The sequence below is a fragment of the Bactrocera tryoni genome, chromosome 5 (genome assembly GCF_016617805.1).
Source record: "Bactrocera tryoni isolate S06 chromosome 5, CSIRO_BtryS06_freeze2, whole genome shotgun sequence".
Classification (NCBI taxonomy): Eukaryota; Metazoa; Arthropoda; class Insecta; order Diptera; family Tephritidae; genus Bactrocera; species Bactrocera tryoni.
Genome location: NC_052503.1, coordinates 43,116,492 through 43,134,345, shown reverse-complemented (window position 1 = coordinate 43,134,345; position 17,854 = coordinate 43,116,492). Strand labels below are relative to the sequence as shown.

General features: G+C 35.4%; 1 protein-coding gene across 1 annotated transcript; it reads right to left on the bottom strand.

The window, feature by feature from the left end:
* Positions 1-1,116: 1,116 nt before the first annotated feature.
* LOC120777767 (tyrosine 3-monooxygenase) lies at positions 1,117-12,304 on the bottom strand. Its single transcript, XM_040109277.1, has 7 exons — positions 11,694-12,304; positions 7,207-7,318; positions 6,524-6,652; positions 6,253-6,333; positions 4,758-5,577; positions 3,803-3,929; positions 1,117-2,461 (listed from the first exon to the last, which is right to left on the bottom strand). The coding sequence occupies exons 1-7, from the start codon at positions 11,760-11,762 to the stop codon at positions 2,063-2,065; spliced, it is 1,737 nt and encodes a 578-aa protein (XP_039965211.1). The 5' UTR covers positions 11,763-12,304; the 3' UTR covers positions 1,117-2,062.
* Between the last annotated feature and the right edge of the window lie 5,550 nt (positions 12,305-17,854).

Below are 17,854 nucleotides of genomic sequence, written 5' to 3'. Positions count from 1 at the left end.
ATCGTTTGGTTTAAAAATCAAAACTCGAAAAATTTTATTTTAAAAATAATTATTTTTTAAATTGTTAATTTTATGGTTGGGTTAAAAATTTGTTTATTTTTCAGTGCGATAATTTTTTATTTCGCTTTAAAAATTAAATATTAAATTTTTTATCGAAAAATTGTGCATTATAATTAAAATTTTCATTTTTTTATTTTATACATTTGGGATTAAAAATCAAAAACTCGAAAAATGTTAATTTAAAAACTATTTATTTTTTTTTAATTATTAATATATGCTCATATTTAATCCGTACCGGAAGCATATTTTTTTCAATTACATTTTGGTATTACAAAATAAAAAACAAAAGAAAATTGAAATGTTAAATAAATTTTTTTTAAATCGCTATTTACAACCCTGACAACGAGCAACAGAACAAAATATTTTTCTCGCAGGATATTCAGCAGAGTTTGAATTTTTTTCGTGATTTTTCGAACTGCAGGGAAAAGCGTGAATTAGAAGCTAGAAAACTAAACTAGTTTGGAAAAAAATTGCAAAAATAAGTCAACAAATATTTAACCAAGCATAACAGTTTTGAGAAATTACTGAAATAAAAGTAAAAGTTGATTTTGTTCGAACATGAAGCAATCTATTTCTGGTATGATATTCATCGGAAATAAGTTCAAATTTTTCAAATTTTTTTTTAATTCAAATGTGATTTATTGGATTTAAATGTTGAAAATATAGTAATTTCACTCAAATTTAATAATGTAAAAAAATATTCAAAATGTATTAATATTAAAAATCAGTTTATTTTTCGTGCTTTTATCATATTCCGAATGCCGAGAAAAGTAATCAAATTTAGTATTATTTTAGTGTTGACTTTAGTATTTTTAACCAAATATACGATTAATTTGTTAATGTTTAGTGTCGAACGAAATGTTGAACACTTCATTCAAATTATGAAAAACAAAGGCGATTAAACACTTTAGCAACATGTTGCAAGCGTATAAAAAGTGTTTTGGTTTTATGTCCCCCCTTTTAACCCCGCAAATAAGAACGTCTGTATTTATGCTTTTATTCATTTATATATTCTCTGTGTATATATGTATATATATAAAATATCTTTGCGCTCTTATAACATAACAAAAATTAAATTCTACATACCTACAAAATAGTTACATTTATATAATATTTAATAAGATACAAATTAAAAACGCACACAATTCGTAAAAACAAATATTTCACAATAATACAAAATAAAGGCTTTACTAAGACACATCCAAATATGCGGCTTTTAAATATGTACATATATAATAGAAAACAAAAACAAAAATATTCAAACAACTAAAAAATCGAATAATAATAATAATACATTTAGAAATAATACAAAATACATATTTGGATGCACACATTTGTGTGCGTGCTTGTGTGGGTGTGTGTGATTTGTATTTGTGTGAGTATGTGAATTCGCTTAATTACTAACGTTTGCTTTTTGGTCCAATACAGTTGCAGTGTTATACAAATAAAATAAATAAGAAAATACGTACATACAAGGTGAGTGGGTAGGGGGTGAAGGGTGTACAAGGTGCTGGTGGTGGTGGTAATTGCATGTGCGGTGAATTATAACTTTACAATTAAACAAAAAGCTATGCATTTTGCCAAAAATCAATACAAAAAGGTTAACAACAATTTAGCGTTCAATTTAGTTTAAAAAATAATTGTAAAAAATGCTCTATGAGCAATATCAACCACAACATCAAAATAACAGGATATATATATATGTAAACAAATAAACATTGAGATTTATGTTAAGCAATATTTAAGAGATATTCAAATAAAAAACAAAAAAAACAGTAAACTTTAAAGCGGCATGTCAATTTAAGTTAACAAGAGGCGCGGCACAACTACACAAGTGCTGGCCACGGCTGCCGACACGGCCGCTCCACGTTGCCTACACACGTACCTTAGGCGGGTACGTATGCACAATTCAGCTAAATACATATATGTTAGGGTGAGTGTTTGAGTTGGGTCACACATGCATGGGAGAGCTTAGTGTTTGTATGATTTAAAGAGATTTACTTTAGAATGGACGCCTTAACTTGGCAATGGCATTTGTCAAATGGAGGATTTCCGTGTTCATTTGCTGCACCAGTGTGTCCAATTTGTCGACGGAGTCCAAAATTTCGACGCGTTCGGTGTGTGGATTGAAGCGCACCTCGAATGGACGCGACATGGTTGACACCCAGCGACGGAATTTATCTTTGGCATCTTCAAAACTCTCGGCCACATAGTAGATGGGCTGGTATTCTTGATCTTGGTAGGGTTGCACGGCAGTGGAGGCTGGTTCGAAAGCGCGATGTTCGCACTTGTCGCTGATGGCATGCAAGAGTTCGCCGTATGACGAGAGCAAACCAGCGCCGTAGGCTTTCACCTGACCGTGTTCCTTGCAGAGACCAAACTCAACGGTGAACCAGTAGACCTAGAGAACACAGAAGATAAAGAAAAACAGTGATTCGTTAGTAGTGTATATATGTATGTATAGATATATATATATATATATATATATATATATATGTGTGTGTGTGTGTGTTTATATGTATTTTGGTGGGTGTGAAAATGTGAAAATCTTGGTTGTAAATGGAAAACTTGACACTGACACTTAGTCTTTGACGGCGCAACAATGGCTTGCGCGCGTCTACGCCAATGGCACAGGGCCGCTCTCAGCGCCGGCCAGCGCCAATGTGCAGCGCGTTTTGACCTCAATCTTTGGTGATTGTCAAGCGCGCCAGTCATAGCTGCGGTTTAGCATTGAATAACAATTTGCAAGTAAACTTGTTGCTTTTGCATGGCTATATATATGTATGTGTCCATAAAATTTTGGCCGCTTGTTTGCACTTTTCTGCATGTTCTTTGCATGCATAACATTTTTGATCGCTCATTAGAATTTTTGGCTGCCAAAGTCGCCATTTTGAGTATTGCTTTATTTCTGTTACTAAATGCACGCGTTTAGCTGCCGCGCAGGCGCAAGGCCAGCAGTAACAACGCCAGCGCTGTGCACATTCAAGTCAAGATTAAGACAACTTACTGCAAATAGTTACAGCAATGCACTTGCCCTCGCGCCGCCTAGCGCGCTTGTGTGTGAGTGTGCGTCCAAGTGGCCATTGCCGCTGTCATGCTGCCAAGCGCACGAACTTGAATTAAGCAGCCAACACCACGTTTTTTTTTGTGATATTTGATAGCGCAAGCACTTCAACTTGGCTTAGAAAACTCGCTTGAGGTGGCGCGTTCTTGCGCTAATGCCAGTTTTTGGTGCATGGACTGGCGTCAATGTTGGCGCGGTAAAGCCGCCGACCGCGCGCGCTAGTTTGTAGCATGCTAGTGCGTTAGTGGACACAGCCAGCAAACGCTGTTCCAAGTTTACAGCTGGGGTGGTGGTTATGGTTAAGTGGGCGCGCGCGCGCGCTTCACAGCCGCTAGCCAAGAGTCAGCAGCCTTCATAGCTACTAAAATATCTAAATTGGCAATTAAAGCGAGCATTTAGACAAATTAAACTGCAAATGTACATTTGTAGCCTGCGCGCATAACTGCCGCATTTATGCATATTTGCGCGTTCGCTTAGTTAGTGACCAGTTGACTTTTACAATCAAATTTGTTTAGAAAAGTGATATTTGCGATATCGAATTCGGGTTGGCGAAACGTTCGCGTCAAGGCTACTAATCGAGATAATGCTAATAAGCGCGCTGCTTGGCTAAGCGTTCTAATTGCTTAGTGTGTATGTGTGTTTTTTATATCAGTGCTGCGCCAATATTGTCATACTTACAGTGGATAGCTTTTCGATTTCATCATCGGAGGCACCCAACGAAGCCAAACCGATTTCTTGTGAGAATTGTGCGAAACTGGGATCAGCTAAGAGCGGCATGTGACCGAGCAATTCGTGAATGCAATCGCTGTAATTGAAGAAGAGAAGAAAGAAGAATAAGCAATTAGTTAAACTGTGTAGATTTAGGAGAAATATGCAAGCTAAACTACTAGATACTAATATTAGATATAAGTTTTAAGCTCAATGAGTTCTAAAGCTATAATAAATCCAAACCTAGCACAGTTCTAGACACCTTTCCTTTGTTTCCATTACAACAACACAGCTTTAACTTCTTATTGGCACTTTAAATGAGTCACTTATAATTCAATCAAATATCGAAAATAGCTTTTATAACACTTTATCACTTCTCTCAGGCGGCAAACAGCGCCTGAAGCTTGCTGTTGGTCATTTACTGCACCCTTACTGCTTGCCTGCTGGAATACTGTTATTATGCTAAACTAATTAAGCGTCGGTAATGGCGCTGTGCTGCCCTTAAAGTGCGCCGAAGTGCTAAAGTGTCGACAATTTCATTTTCAACACTAACACTGCTGTCCTAACCTCACTTTTGTTTCACTGCTATGCAGCCCGCCCACCCATCAGCATCAGTAAAAGCATCAGCAGTGGCAGTGGCACTAAAAGTTCTGAGGCAATTACATGTTTCCGTCACGTCAACGCCTAGTACTCACTGCATTGTCGCACAGCTATTGTGGTTGTTGGCATACGAAAGCATATTTCCTGTCAAATGAAATTAGAGCATTTGCCTTTGTGCTTTGATTGCTGATGCTTGAGTTAATTTGTCGCAACGCAACAATATGCGTAACCGGCAGTAGGAAGCACACAGCGCAAAGTTGCCTTGTCTAAACTTTAGCCCATTTTACAGCTAGTAAATGTAGAATTCTAGCACTTAGATACTTACGGTTCGGGTGTGTGGTATGGTGAGTTGACGTGGCGCACATATTGTGTGCTCTGGAAGATGCGGAATGCCAGCGAGGCGAGGAAGTCGCGTGCGGTCAACAGACCGGCAGCGGGACGCAGTGTGAAACCGGTGTTGCGACGCAAAAAGTCCGACATCTCTTGCAATTGTGGCAGACGGTGTTCGACGAAGATCTGCTCGTCGCGCAATTTCTGGAAAGCAGCACGGTATTCCTGGCAAGCGTGTTTCTTCGACAAATCGACAACAGTCAACAACACCGAACGCCATGTCTTAACCTCAGCATCGGAGTATTCAATGTATGGGATTGGATCGCCATATTTGTAAGCGAAAGCGATTTCGGCGATCTCCTTGCGACGTTGACGATAGACTTTATCAGCAAAACCGGGATGATTCATATCCAAATCGGGTTCGTATTTGGTCATCAAATGATTGCAGTTATCCAATTCGGAGGCATGCTTGGGGAACCATGGTGCCTTGACGCTGATGTTATGTTCGGCCAACAGACTGATGCTTTGGAACGAGCCCGATTGACGTAGCGAGCGCACCAGCTGCAATAGGTTGCCACGCGTCATATCGACCTTAATGAGTACGTCGTGTTCGACGCCTTGTTCGCGTGACACACGCGATTCGACATGTTGTACGGCGCCCTTGAACGTTTCGATCGCCTTGAGTATGCGGCCAAGCGAGGAGATGCCCTCCTTGAGGCGTACGACGAGCGCAGCACTCTGCACGGCATTCTCCGCTTCGGTGGACTCGGCGGCGGCGTTGGCAAGCAAAACTTCCTCTTCGGTAAGACCGGCATCTGTGCGTGTGAGAGAACGAGTGAAAAGCAAAGCAAAGTTAATAAAATATATCTAGTTATATGTGTGTGTATGCTATTTTAATTTTCAAGTTGTACTTGATGCCAAATAAATCCGCTTGGCTTGCTAAGCACGCGTTCTAAGCCATTGGAATGGTAGACAAGTCAGCTTAAGCACAAAAGATGCTGGCCGAATGCATTACACTAGTAGGTAAGAAAGTAGAAAACCCTTGGAGAGGGGATGGAGAGGCGATGGCGTATAATTGGAATAAATGTTGGGTGAAAAATTGCAAATCGGCTTTTGTCACAATTTCCCCATTTCTCATTTTTTTAGCAGCAGCCATTGTTGGCGTGTAGTCAAGCGCGCAAGATTCGCCTTTTATCATACTCAAACGCGCACAGTGACATAATAAAATCAGCGCAATAAAAATAGCATCGCCGGAAATGTACGCAGTGGCATTGGCAAAAGGAATGGAAATATTAAAAGGAAATGTGCGATTTATACATTTGAAATGCTCGGCGTACGTGCTGGTGCACAAGCGTATCCTTGACTTGAGCGCGTGTGGCAAGCGTATTAAGTGGCATATGCTTCATCATCATCATAATGCGCTTGAAGGCACTTATGTGACGACGCTGACATTAACCCGCACCCGAGTGTGGCGCTCAACTGTTGCTTACCATTTGCATTGTTGCTGTGGTTATTGCCCTCACCCTGAGCAGCAGCGCCCAACGAGGCGTTGTTGGTTTCGTTATGGGCTTCTGTGGCGTAAGTAGTTTTTGAAATGAAAAGAAATGAAAATAAAACGAAAAAAAAATTAATAAAATCATAAAAATTTATAAAATCATAAAAGCAAAATAAAAAGTGAAAATAAAAGCAAAATTGTACGTGTTTAATAAAAGTGGTGCAGAAATTAAAATAGCTATTTTTTCGCTGTTTTTGATAGACTACCTGCTGGGATGTCATGTACTTCAGCTGGTATCTCCACATTTTCCACCGACTGATCGGCTTGCAGTTCGATTTCTTGCTCGATTGGAGTGCCCTTAGCTTGCTGAATGCATTGCTCCAAGGTAGCTTCGTCTAATTAATGGAAATTATAATTAAATTAAGAAAATAAATTAAGTAAAAATTAAGTAAAAAATTAATCATAAGGGTTAAAAAATTATGAAAAATTAATTAAAGAGCAAAATTTAGTAGTAAAGAAAGGGAAATTAAAAAAAAATTAAAAAAAATTAAGTAAAAATTAAATAAACAATTAATCATTAGAATTAAAAAATTATGAAAAATTAATTGAAAAGCAAATTTAGTAGTGAACAAAGGAAAATTAAAATATTGATTTATAATATTTTGTTTGCCTTTGCTTGACATTCCAGCAAGAAATTATTGAAAATTAAAATAGAAATATAAAATAAATTAAGTCAAAATTATTATTTAATTAATTAATTAATTCAAAATGCAATTTAGCAGCACATTAAAATATTTAAATGCAAAAACTTCAAAAAAAAAATATTGTATTTACTTTGCAGCGTAGAAATTTTCCACACCTTATTTTTCTAATTTTTTTATTATTTCAATTCCCGTTTCAATTTAATTTTTTTCTTACAATTATGCTTAATTCTACTCCTCCTACTTACCGTTGGTCTTTTGGCGCGCTTCCTCCAGCACGGTTTGTTTGTTTTGCTTGACAACCAAGCTTTCAAAGCGCGCATCGTCCACCAACGAGCGACGGCGTGATGGATAGCCATTCTGTAAGAGAGCAGAGATTTTATGATTAATTTTTTGTTTTTGTATAAAAAAAAGTTAATCCACTAAACTATTTAATATTTAATAAATTTTTTTTATTTTTTACCACCCTAATACCGTTAGTGCTTGGTGATCAACCGACAACCACCTGTCGGTCGTCTAATGCGTTGCCATTGGCTAGAAAGCTTTTAAGCGCCTTTTCCACTCAAATGACCGAGCAGCGTGGGTCTGTGATTGAGTGATTGTGTGGAGACCGTTTGGAGGGTGGCAAATGCTTTAAGCACACTTAAAACCGTTAAGCGTATATTTGCCTGAGTGTGTGGGTAGGTGTGTGTAAATAAAGTAGTAAAGCGGAGATGTGCAGGAAATTGAAGCATCAGCCGCAGATTAAAAAGGTTCGAAGAAGGAAAATGTGGTTGTGATTACTGTTAAAGGGAGAATTGTACGAAAGTGAATTTTTTTGGTAAAAAATGTTTAAGAATTAAGTTGCGAAAAAGTGTTTCAATGCAAATATGCAGAGATGTGAAATTTTTTCAGTTTTCAAAAGTTTGTCTGACTAGCGTTTTGAAAATCCACAATTTCCTACAATTTCATGTACTTATATATGTGCGGGCCCCAGCTTTGTTTACATTTCCAAACAGCCGACAGTTGTGGAATTTTTTCCACTATGTCTGCAAATCACTTGACACTTATGCAATGTGATTTACTTTCCTCTCACACGCTTACGCTCCGCTGAACGCTCTCCACATAACTCTACAACTTCGAACAATTATACATCAGTTAAAAATATTTTTTTTAGTTTTATGTTTATGGTATGACACAATTTAAACAAATAAAATTATGTAGGTATGTACGTGCTGGCCTGAAGATGCTGTGTGGTCGGCGGCAAGGCAACAAGCACTAATTTCAACACAACCATAATAAACGGACAGACAAAGTGGCAGACGAATCGCCAGTGAACAAGCGGCTGACTGTTGGCCGAATACTCCACTGAACTGAAATGCGGTCCGCACTGTGATGCGCTGCTGTTGTTGTTGTTGCAGCCACAAGCATACCTCTACATATGTGTAGCCGGTTACAAAATCTCCGCGCTTGACTTTAACATTTGGCAGTTGGCTTATTGAAAACGAAAGTGGCGCTTGGTTTGTTTGCTGTGTGTTTGTTGTTGGTACAACAACAAAAAATTTTCGGTAATTTTTCGAAAACGCAGCTACATGGCGCACGTCAAAAGCGCGCATTGTGTGTTTTCGTATATTTTATCAGCAAACAAAAACAATAACAACAATGCGTGAAGCGCTTAAGCGCGGAAAACAGAAATTTGCCGGCTAAAAACTGGTTTATGCGCCAAAATAAAAAAAATATGGCTAAATGAAAAAAAGAAAAATAATTTGCATAGCATTAAGGCTTAGTTTTTTTGCTTCACTGCTTGCTGGCGCGCAAGTTCAGTACGCGCATGCGCGCGCATCACATCGTCTTTGCGCGCTGCGGCTAAATGATAAGCGCATTGTGTAAAAAAATCGTCAAAATAACTTATTCATTGACACAAAATGTGTACCATCATCGTTTTTGTTGTTGCTGTTATTATTGTCATTTGTTTTTTATTTGGTCTATTGTGTGCACTTTCGTTCGAAATCTTAAATAACCGTGCGCTTACAGGCGTTGACACCAAATGAAGTTGTCAAATAGCGCGAGCTCGACACGTAAGCGCCGGACTTTAAGTAATATTTTGACAGCTTAAGGTGTGAAAATCGCATAAATTTGCTGATCAATGAGTTGAGGCACCTAAGCGAACGAGTTTGCGCCATTATTGGGCGCACAATGGGATTTGTGGAATTGTGTTTTGTATGGATATTTTATTTAAATTTTATTTTTAAAGCGCTCAAATATAGGATTTGTATATTTTAATGGATACAGAGCAGCGCTCGTGGCAAGCAGGAAGTAATAGTGCGCTTTAAAGAAGCAGCGGATAATGCGCGTAAATTGGTCAGCTACAATGGCTTAAGTAAAATTTATGCGCTTTGCCTGTTGGCCATTAGCCAGTCAGCCCTTTCTTATACAATTTTTGTTTTCAACAACTATTTTTTTTGTTTTTGTGTTACATTGACCTTCGTGGACCACGCCAAATTTAGGCACACGGTCACATAGAAAAGCTGATGAAAGAGCGTCCAGTTTTCGAATCAGCTAGTAAACGCGCATTTCAACATGTTTATTGAATTTTTGTGTGTAACGTCAAGGAAATTTGTTTAAATTTACATTTTTGAAGAAAAAAATTTGGTTTAAAAAAAAAGTTGTTATATGTAAGTAACCTAGCAGCAGCAGCGAACTCGCACATGCCAACTAATGCAATTTCTTGTCAACTAAATTTTTTCCTGCCGTTGTATGACACAGCTGCTTAATTGTGCCGGTAGTATTATGTGTTGTTGTTGGCATACTTGCGCATAATTTTCCCTTTTTTCTGCTGCGTTACTATCTTAAGCGCATCACCACAACTCAGCACTGTGGGTACACGCCCACTTTCACTCTTAACGGTTTATTTGAGCAGTTTGTTAAGTAACTCTGCTGTCAATTTGTCAAGACTAACCATTAAAGGTTGTACAATGTGTTGGTTGCATTTGAAGATTTCGTATTCTGAATAAAACTGGGAGCCTGTATTTTGTAGGAAATTTTAGTTTTGTCTTTCCAGTTGATAAAATAATAAGATGACAACAATTGTTGTTGATAAATTTGCTTCATAAAAAATGGGTATGTTTGACAGCTGTCACGTAGTCCAAATGGTTTGCTTATATATATATTTACATATATGTATATTTGGATATATGAATATGTGTGTGGTTGAAAACTACGCAATAGCTGACACTGATTTTCGGAATTTTGGGTATTTTCGCAGCACCAAAAATCAGCTGTGACAGCCAGTTATGTTTGTAAGGTAAAAGAGGAATATAAACAAATATTTTCAGTTAAAATTTGAGTTAATTTTTAGGTAAAAAGGGTAACTGGTTAATGAAATTTAGAAAAATAAAGGAATTTTTCAATTCTTTAAAAAAGCTATGGAACTAAAAAAATGGAAAATTTTCTTTAATTCTTAAAAAAAAAGATTTTTAAATTAACATAATGAAGATTTTTCCTTAATTCGTTAAGAAAAGTATTGAAATTAAAAAAATTAAAAATACAATACAAGATATTTTATAAAGCAATAAAACAAATTAAATTAATATAAAAATATAATAAAAATAAAAAAATTTTTATTTTACATCGTTGAAGCTGTCACGATTTTCAAAAATTGACAAAAAAATTAAATACATTTTTTAATTATAATAAGTTTATTTTTTCACAAATAAAACATTTTCAAACCCCATTTTTGGAGATAAATTATTCTCGATTTTATATAAAATAGGCAAATAAGTTTATTTTTAAATAAAAATTAGTTTGCAAAACACACTTTTGAAAGTAAATAAATTGCTTTTCATATGAAATTGGAATTTTATAATCAATTTCTTGAAATTAATATCACATACAGTTCAATAACGAAGTCATTTTTTAAGTTTTAAATAATATTTTAAATTAATTTTTAAATTAGCTTCTTTTTAATTTTGTTATGAATTTCACATAAAATTATACAATGAAATAATTTTTTGAAAACGTTGAAATAATTTTTTGAAATTTTTTAATTAATTTTTTGAACTCTTTTAATTTTTTTAAGAATTTCACATTAAATTCCATAACGTAATCATTTCCGAAAATTGTGAATTAATTTTTTGAAAATTTTCAATTAATTTTTTTCTTTAATTTTATCATGAATTTCACATAAAATTCGATGACGAAATAATTTTTGAAAATTTTTAAATTAATTTTTTGAAAATTTTTTTATTTCATTATTTGAATTTCTCATAAAATTCAATAACGAAATAGTTGTTTGAAAGTTTGGAATTAATTTTGCTGAAATTTTTTAATTAATTTTTTTATTTTAATTAATTAATTATTTTAATTTTATTATAAATTTCACAAGAAACTCGATAACGAAATAGTTTTTTATATTTTTTTTTCTTAAATTAATTTTTTATTTTTATTATAAATTTTTGAACTAAATTCTTTGTATAAAAAAGTTGTTAACCAGTCTTTTAAGCATTACATGATTTTCGCCAACCTTTTTATTAGAAATTAGCTTTTAAATATTTATTTTTTTCAAGAATAAGCTTTACTGATGCTTAAAATTTGATGAATTAAAATTAAAATAAAAAATTGAAAGTTTTCATCAACAGAAAATTATTTTTTGCCAATACAATAGCTCTCACAACCAAAAAAAAAAGTTTTTCCTATTTTTGTTGGGAAAAAATGATTTTCCGAATTTTTTATTTACGCAATTTTCAGTGTAACTCACCTCAATACTGTAGGATTTTTTGATAGCGAACATTTCGCGGTTCTTTTGTGCAGCAGCTACGGCCATCATTTTGTTAGTTTTTGTTTTTTATAAATATACGGATACGAAGAGAATTCAAAATTTATCGCAAAGTGCAATTTATGACACTTGACTTTATATATTTGCGTTTTTTGAGTTTTATTATTTAGAAACTGTTCTCAGAAATAAGCCTACGAAATGCACTTTCACTGCTTATTTCACAATAATAATAAAAAAAATGGTTCTTGCCCAATTTTCTGTTAATCAACTTTGAAGTAGTTTGCTTAAACGGTGTTTGCGTCTATGCAGCTCCAGAAATCACACTTGTTTTTTACGTATTTGTATGTATGTAAAACACAGGATCTTTAACTTGTTGCAGAACTTCCAGTTATCGAAACTTTTCAAATACTTGAATGAACTTTTCGATTTAGCTTGCTTTAACTTTAGTATCCTTCGATTTGTGTAATTATTTTACTCGCAGGCAGAAAAGCTAATTATTATTTTATTACAACAAACACAGCGTTTTAAATATTTATTTTATATTTAACAAACTACTTAACTTCTTAACCAAAGTGGCAAGTCTTAAGAGCGAATGATAGCGAATCAATGCATGCTTGGTGTCCGGCGGCGTTCGCTTAAATACCCTCAAAGCGTATCGTATGAAACGATAAAAGAGCCGCTGAGCCGAAGCTCGGCCGCAGCGTCGTTGCTCTGTGTGGGGTGGCAAGCGAACTTGCATGCGGCTGTGTGTGTGTGCGCACATACGGTGGGGCCATGTGTGGTGAGCGTGCAGACGGCCGCTCGAAAATCCGCTACAGGTTTCAGTTGTTTCGGTTGTATTGTGTGTGTTGTTGCTGCTATTTTTGCTCCCATTAACAGGTGATGAAGACGTCATCAGCGCGGCAATCACTGCGCAGCATCAGCTACACACCAGTAGACGCTCACTACATGCGCGCTCTCTCCGCGCAAAAACAACAGCAAACACAAAGCAATGTATACGAATGACTTGGACGCTGGTCATGCTCGTGGGGTTCCCTCACGTTTGCGCAGCACACCAAGTTCAAGTTGCAGAGCGTATACGCTTTGTATGCGCGCTCGCATGCTCAGCGAAAAACGATGCTGACGTTAATCGAAGTGTTGGAATCACCCAGCGTTCGGTATGTTTGTTTGTGTTGTTGTTGTTTTTGCGGCGGCTGTTGTGATTTTTGTTTGGTCCAGCAGACGTACAGCGCAGCGGTAGCTGTGCGCTACAGGTGAGCGATCGAGTGCCAAATTGAGCTGGTTTAGCACGCTTGCGCACGTCATCGCGAACCTCGGCGACGCGTCATTAACACGCCGTTCTTGGTGGTGTGATGGTGTGACTTTTAAAAACGTGTGCGTGTGTGGTATACCACCGAAATACCCACCCGTAAGTTAAATTTGTTTACTGTTTTTTGTTTGTTTGGATTACGAGTGTTTCGGGTCATCCCTTCCGAGAAAGTCAACTGTTATTTTCTACTTCAGTCGGGGAATTTTCCCACCACTCCTACTGTGAAGTGAAAACAATGTCGTAAAGAGACCACAAAAACATATTCTTCTAATGTTGGGTCATCATTAGTTACACTTCAGTGACGCACCTAATATGCAAAATAGGACCATTAAATATTATTGACTAGAAAATATTTACACATAAGCAATTGGAAAATTTTTATTTCATAACTTAAAGAAAACAGTGATGACCAATTTCGTTTCCAAATACATTAATGAAATATCTTACTTAGAGCAAAGTATCTACTTAGCCTGAAAGTGTCATTATTTTTATAAGAATATGTGAAGAAAACCTTAACGTTGGTAAAAGATTCAAATTCCATCAGAATGGAAACGAGCAGGGATTCTTCTGACTTCTTCCATTCGTGTGCCAGATCGATGGACTTCGCGCTAGCTCAGCAAGCGCTGGTCATTAACTTTTTTCCGGCCCAGAGTGAAAAGCAAAATGTCCATGGAACTAATTACTACCAATTAAACGTTTCACATGGCGCATTGTTAGGTGACTCAACTGAACACTGTCTCACTGGCACTAACGCCGTGAAATTAAAGCTTTTAGGGTACGCAAGTTGTCAAAGTTGCAGTGATGAAAATGAGGTGGAAGCATCTAAACAATTTCTCTTCCACTGTCAAGCTATCGTCAGAGTAAGATGAAGGCATCTCCATAGCCATACTTTTTGCGAACTCGCCGAATTGGCTGGAGTTGATATTAGTCGCATAAATGAATTTGTTGCAGGCTCCAAGCATTTTGTCGATATTCGACTTTTTCACTTAGCCTTACTTAACCTAACAGAATTACTGTCTGAACTATCTGGCACTGAACAAACGCAATAAGGATGAGTATAATACTTCGACAATTCATTACTGTCCTGATAAAGCAATCAATACACATCACTGTGCATTATAGGAACGATTGAAACTTGAGTACAAATTTAGGCGAAATTGTTACGTCAAATACTTTTCATACCTCATACCGCACCCGCGTTGGTAGGATAACCTCTTACAGGATTATCTAAAGTGGAAAACTTGGAACTTGGAAAATGGATTTTTGGCAGACATTTTTACAAAGAAATTAAAATTTCAGTGAAAATTTTGGAAATTTTTTTTTTCAAATAGTTGTAATCGAATAAAAAAATATGCTTCTCCCAAGTCTATAAGAATTGTAAAATTTCATAAGGAACAGTTCAGTAGTTTTCGAGAAATCTTGCCGACTTCAAACACACAGTTTCGACAAAAATCCGTTTGAAGACGGCGCAACTAGCTACATAGGCCCCGAGCTCACAAGTTCTCAAGGCTGTATCTCCGAAAATATTACTCGAACCAACTTGAAAATTTAGGACAAAATTTTTAGAGGTGTTTTAGAATTTAATAAGTCAATAAAAAAATCGATTTTTTGGAACCCATAAACCCATGTAACTCCTTAATATATTATGTTCGTTACGATTTTTTACAGCACTTTGCAATAATTTTCGACGTAGTGATTATGAGAGTTTTGTATATATGATGTCATGAACGAAAGAAGAGAAATAGAAAAACAGTTTGACAGTTCGTTTAATTTGTGACGTAGTCGGTAACAATATCGGATGAATGTTATTCAATTTAAAAACCAGTTTAACCTCTATTTACCTCAATTTATAAAGTTAAGAGTTTTCATGGGTTTCCTCGAGCAAAAAACGGCATATTTCTAATATTTTTATTTGTTTTTAAATGAAATATTTTATTCAAACTTTTTTATTATTTCAAAGATACATATTTTACAAAGGTTTTTGTGAAATTCCAAACGAAAATATTCACAATTCCGCAGTCTCTTGGAAAAAAGGTGCCTGCGCGTTGTCAGCAGAACTTCTTACAGGATCATCTCAACTAAAAAGAAATAAAAATGTATTTTAATTAAGACTATATTTTGATATAATAGTTCACTGTGTGAAATATTATTAAGGGGTCACGTAAGTGGTAGGGTAATTTTCTTTCAAAAAAAATTTTTTTTTTTGCATTTTCTGCTCCCTTATACTCTTAGAATTAATGTAGAAAACCACTTCACCATTGGAAGGTTTAGAAAAAGGCCCAAAAATAATAATACCGCTCGACGTTCGGAGCGCTTGGAGTTTAAAATGGCGGACATGATTACGGTCGAACTACTCAACCGATTGGTTTAATTTTGTTTTTAAATGTTCACCTGGCATTGACAATGTTGTTACAAAATTTATGTGAAAAAAACTTAAAAAAAATGTTAATTAGTTCATTATTTATCAACATTTTTTCCATGATTCTAGTAGAGACAATAACCATTCACGTACTTTTTAACAATAAATTGGGTTTTTGTGTTTCAGATGATCCAAACATGAGAAATCGTGTTCGCCAGAGAAACAACGCATCTCATTCACCCAGCCATTTTTCCGACAGATGTCATCAAAAAATTCAGAATAAATTTGAGAAGATGAGAAGTTGGCGAGAAATCTTGATAACCGACTATGAAACTCGTGTTTAAAGTTTTAAGCGACTATATAGCTGACCTCAAAAGCGCAACTTTTGTAGGCTAAATGTCCCAAAAGTATTGCTTGGATCAACTTGGGAAGTCAGAACAATATGCTAGAGATGTTATACAATTAAATAAGATAAGAAAATATGATTTTTGAAGTCCATGTAACCCTTAAAGCGAATCTGAGTTCTATATAATCACAGAGTAGTCAATTTATCGTTTCTCACAACAAGTCAAACTATGTATCTTCATATCAATTTATACCCTACTTTAGCATATACTTACGCACATCTATATATAAGCGAAGGGAAATCGAAAGAGTATCAGACATCAAACGTTGCTAAACCACAGGTGGTATCAACATGAAAGTTTCAACGCCCAAAATATTTGAAGAGATCTTTCATCAACAAAACACAAACACATAGCTATACAAAAAAATTAATGCAAAAAAATGCGCAAAAGAAACCAATCAAATTGTCGACAAGCTATTTTTAGCATTCACGCAATTTAAACCTGAACAAATTCTTAATTAATGAAAACAAAGAAAATTGCGAAACTTATTCATAACTAATTATGTACTATAATAAATTATTAAAATAATTATGTAATATAATAAGAACTGTACTAAAAATAGTGCTAAGTTCCTTTTCCTTCTTGATATCCAAGAATTCGCTTCGATTTGCGGGCAACATTATCTGGCTGACAGCCGGTGTAAGTGGGAAATCCGGCAACTACAAGTACACACATACATGCATACGTATAAAAAACTATTTTCAATCATTACTAATTGTTGTAGCATAAGCGAACAACAGGTCTTTCATATTTATTCCCAAGTGAGTGGTTGAGTTGTGTTCAAGTGTTGGCTTGTCTATTGTTATTAACATAACAAAGTATAGCAACAGGATTTAGCATTATGCTGTGAGAACATTCAGCAACTCTCAAAGGAATTTCAGTGAGATAATTTCCTTTGGACCATAGTTGTATAACTTTCCCTTTCACTGGACTTCAACAAATTCACGGACTTTGGTACACGCTTCAAATGAAATTATCAGACTTTAATTGAAATGCCTCTATGTCGTCGACTAAACAGCCGCATAGCTTAGAATTGCAATGTATCATTTACTAAAATTGAAAGTTGAAAAGTTAATAGCAACCTTGTCATTAGCGTCTTACTAGAAACGCTTATTAGTCAATGAAATTATGTTAGCAATCAACTCATAAATCAGTTTACCTGTCTAAATGTCATTATAGACTCTCGCAAAGTATTGCACCTTGTCTAAAACAGCGTAGTATTATGGAGATAGATGTACTGTTATATGCATACGAGTATATCAAAGTATTTGAAATGAAGGGAGGAATATAAATTTAACCTGGGCGTTCATTTCGCCATATGACTAAACAAACGATATATGTAGAAGTAGTTAATAATCATTCTCGCCCGAACTTAGTCTTTGCTTACTTTGTGAAAGAATATTTTTTTTTTTCAATTTAATTGGCAATTATAGGAATTTTTACATTACCGAGAAAATATTTATTTTTCAGTTAATGTGAATAGATCGAAAAATCCAAGCTGCACCATCTCCTTCCTTTGATTGAATTGGTACAACCTACCTTTTGATGTCTGACCTAAATATTTAGAATGCTCATTTGGAAATCATCGGGACTAAAATCACTAAAATGTTCTTTTTGAACCACCCTGTGGTCTCATGAGGTTTATCAATTCGAAAAGTTTTATATGTGCAACTTCCGAGTCATCGACAAGAAACCCTCGATCGTTGGTGGGTATATTTTTTTCAATATCTTGTTGAATAAGTCAGAGATTGTCCTCCCATAAACTATATCTACAACATGTTTGTCGAGCCATATATAGTATGTATATTAATTTTTATTTGATCCTAATTGTAAGATGGGGCCTGATGTTACTACAAGTAGATCGTCTACCTCACGGTTATCTAGAATACCACTGTGTTGAGGGACCTATTGCTGGTTTATTATGAAAAAGAATGTTAGTTTCGCGATGTTCAAGGGCGAAAATGAGAATTTTTCCGGCAAAAAACTGTCAAAACTCATCAGTTGTTGTGAGCGGCTTAAAATTTGAAGCAATATTCTTGAGTTGCATTGAAGGAAATGAAAAAGTTTG

What these genes read in the sequence shown, in the direction of transcription:
- LOC120777767 (XM_040109277.1), bottom strand. Translation starts at nt 11,762, where the DNA reads ATGATGGCCGTAGCTGCTGCACAAAAGAACCGCGAAATGTTCGCTATC. An exon ending in AGTACATGACATCCCAGCAG is followed by an intron (nt 6,334 to 6,523) that starts GTAGTCTATCAA and finishes CTTACGCCACAG; the next exon opens with AAGCCCATAACGAAACCAAC. An exon ending in CCATACCACACACCCGAACC is followed by an intron (nt 3,930 to 4,757) that starts GTAAGTATCTAA and finishes CTTCAATTACAG; the next exon opens with CGATTGCATTCACGAATTGC.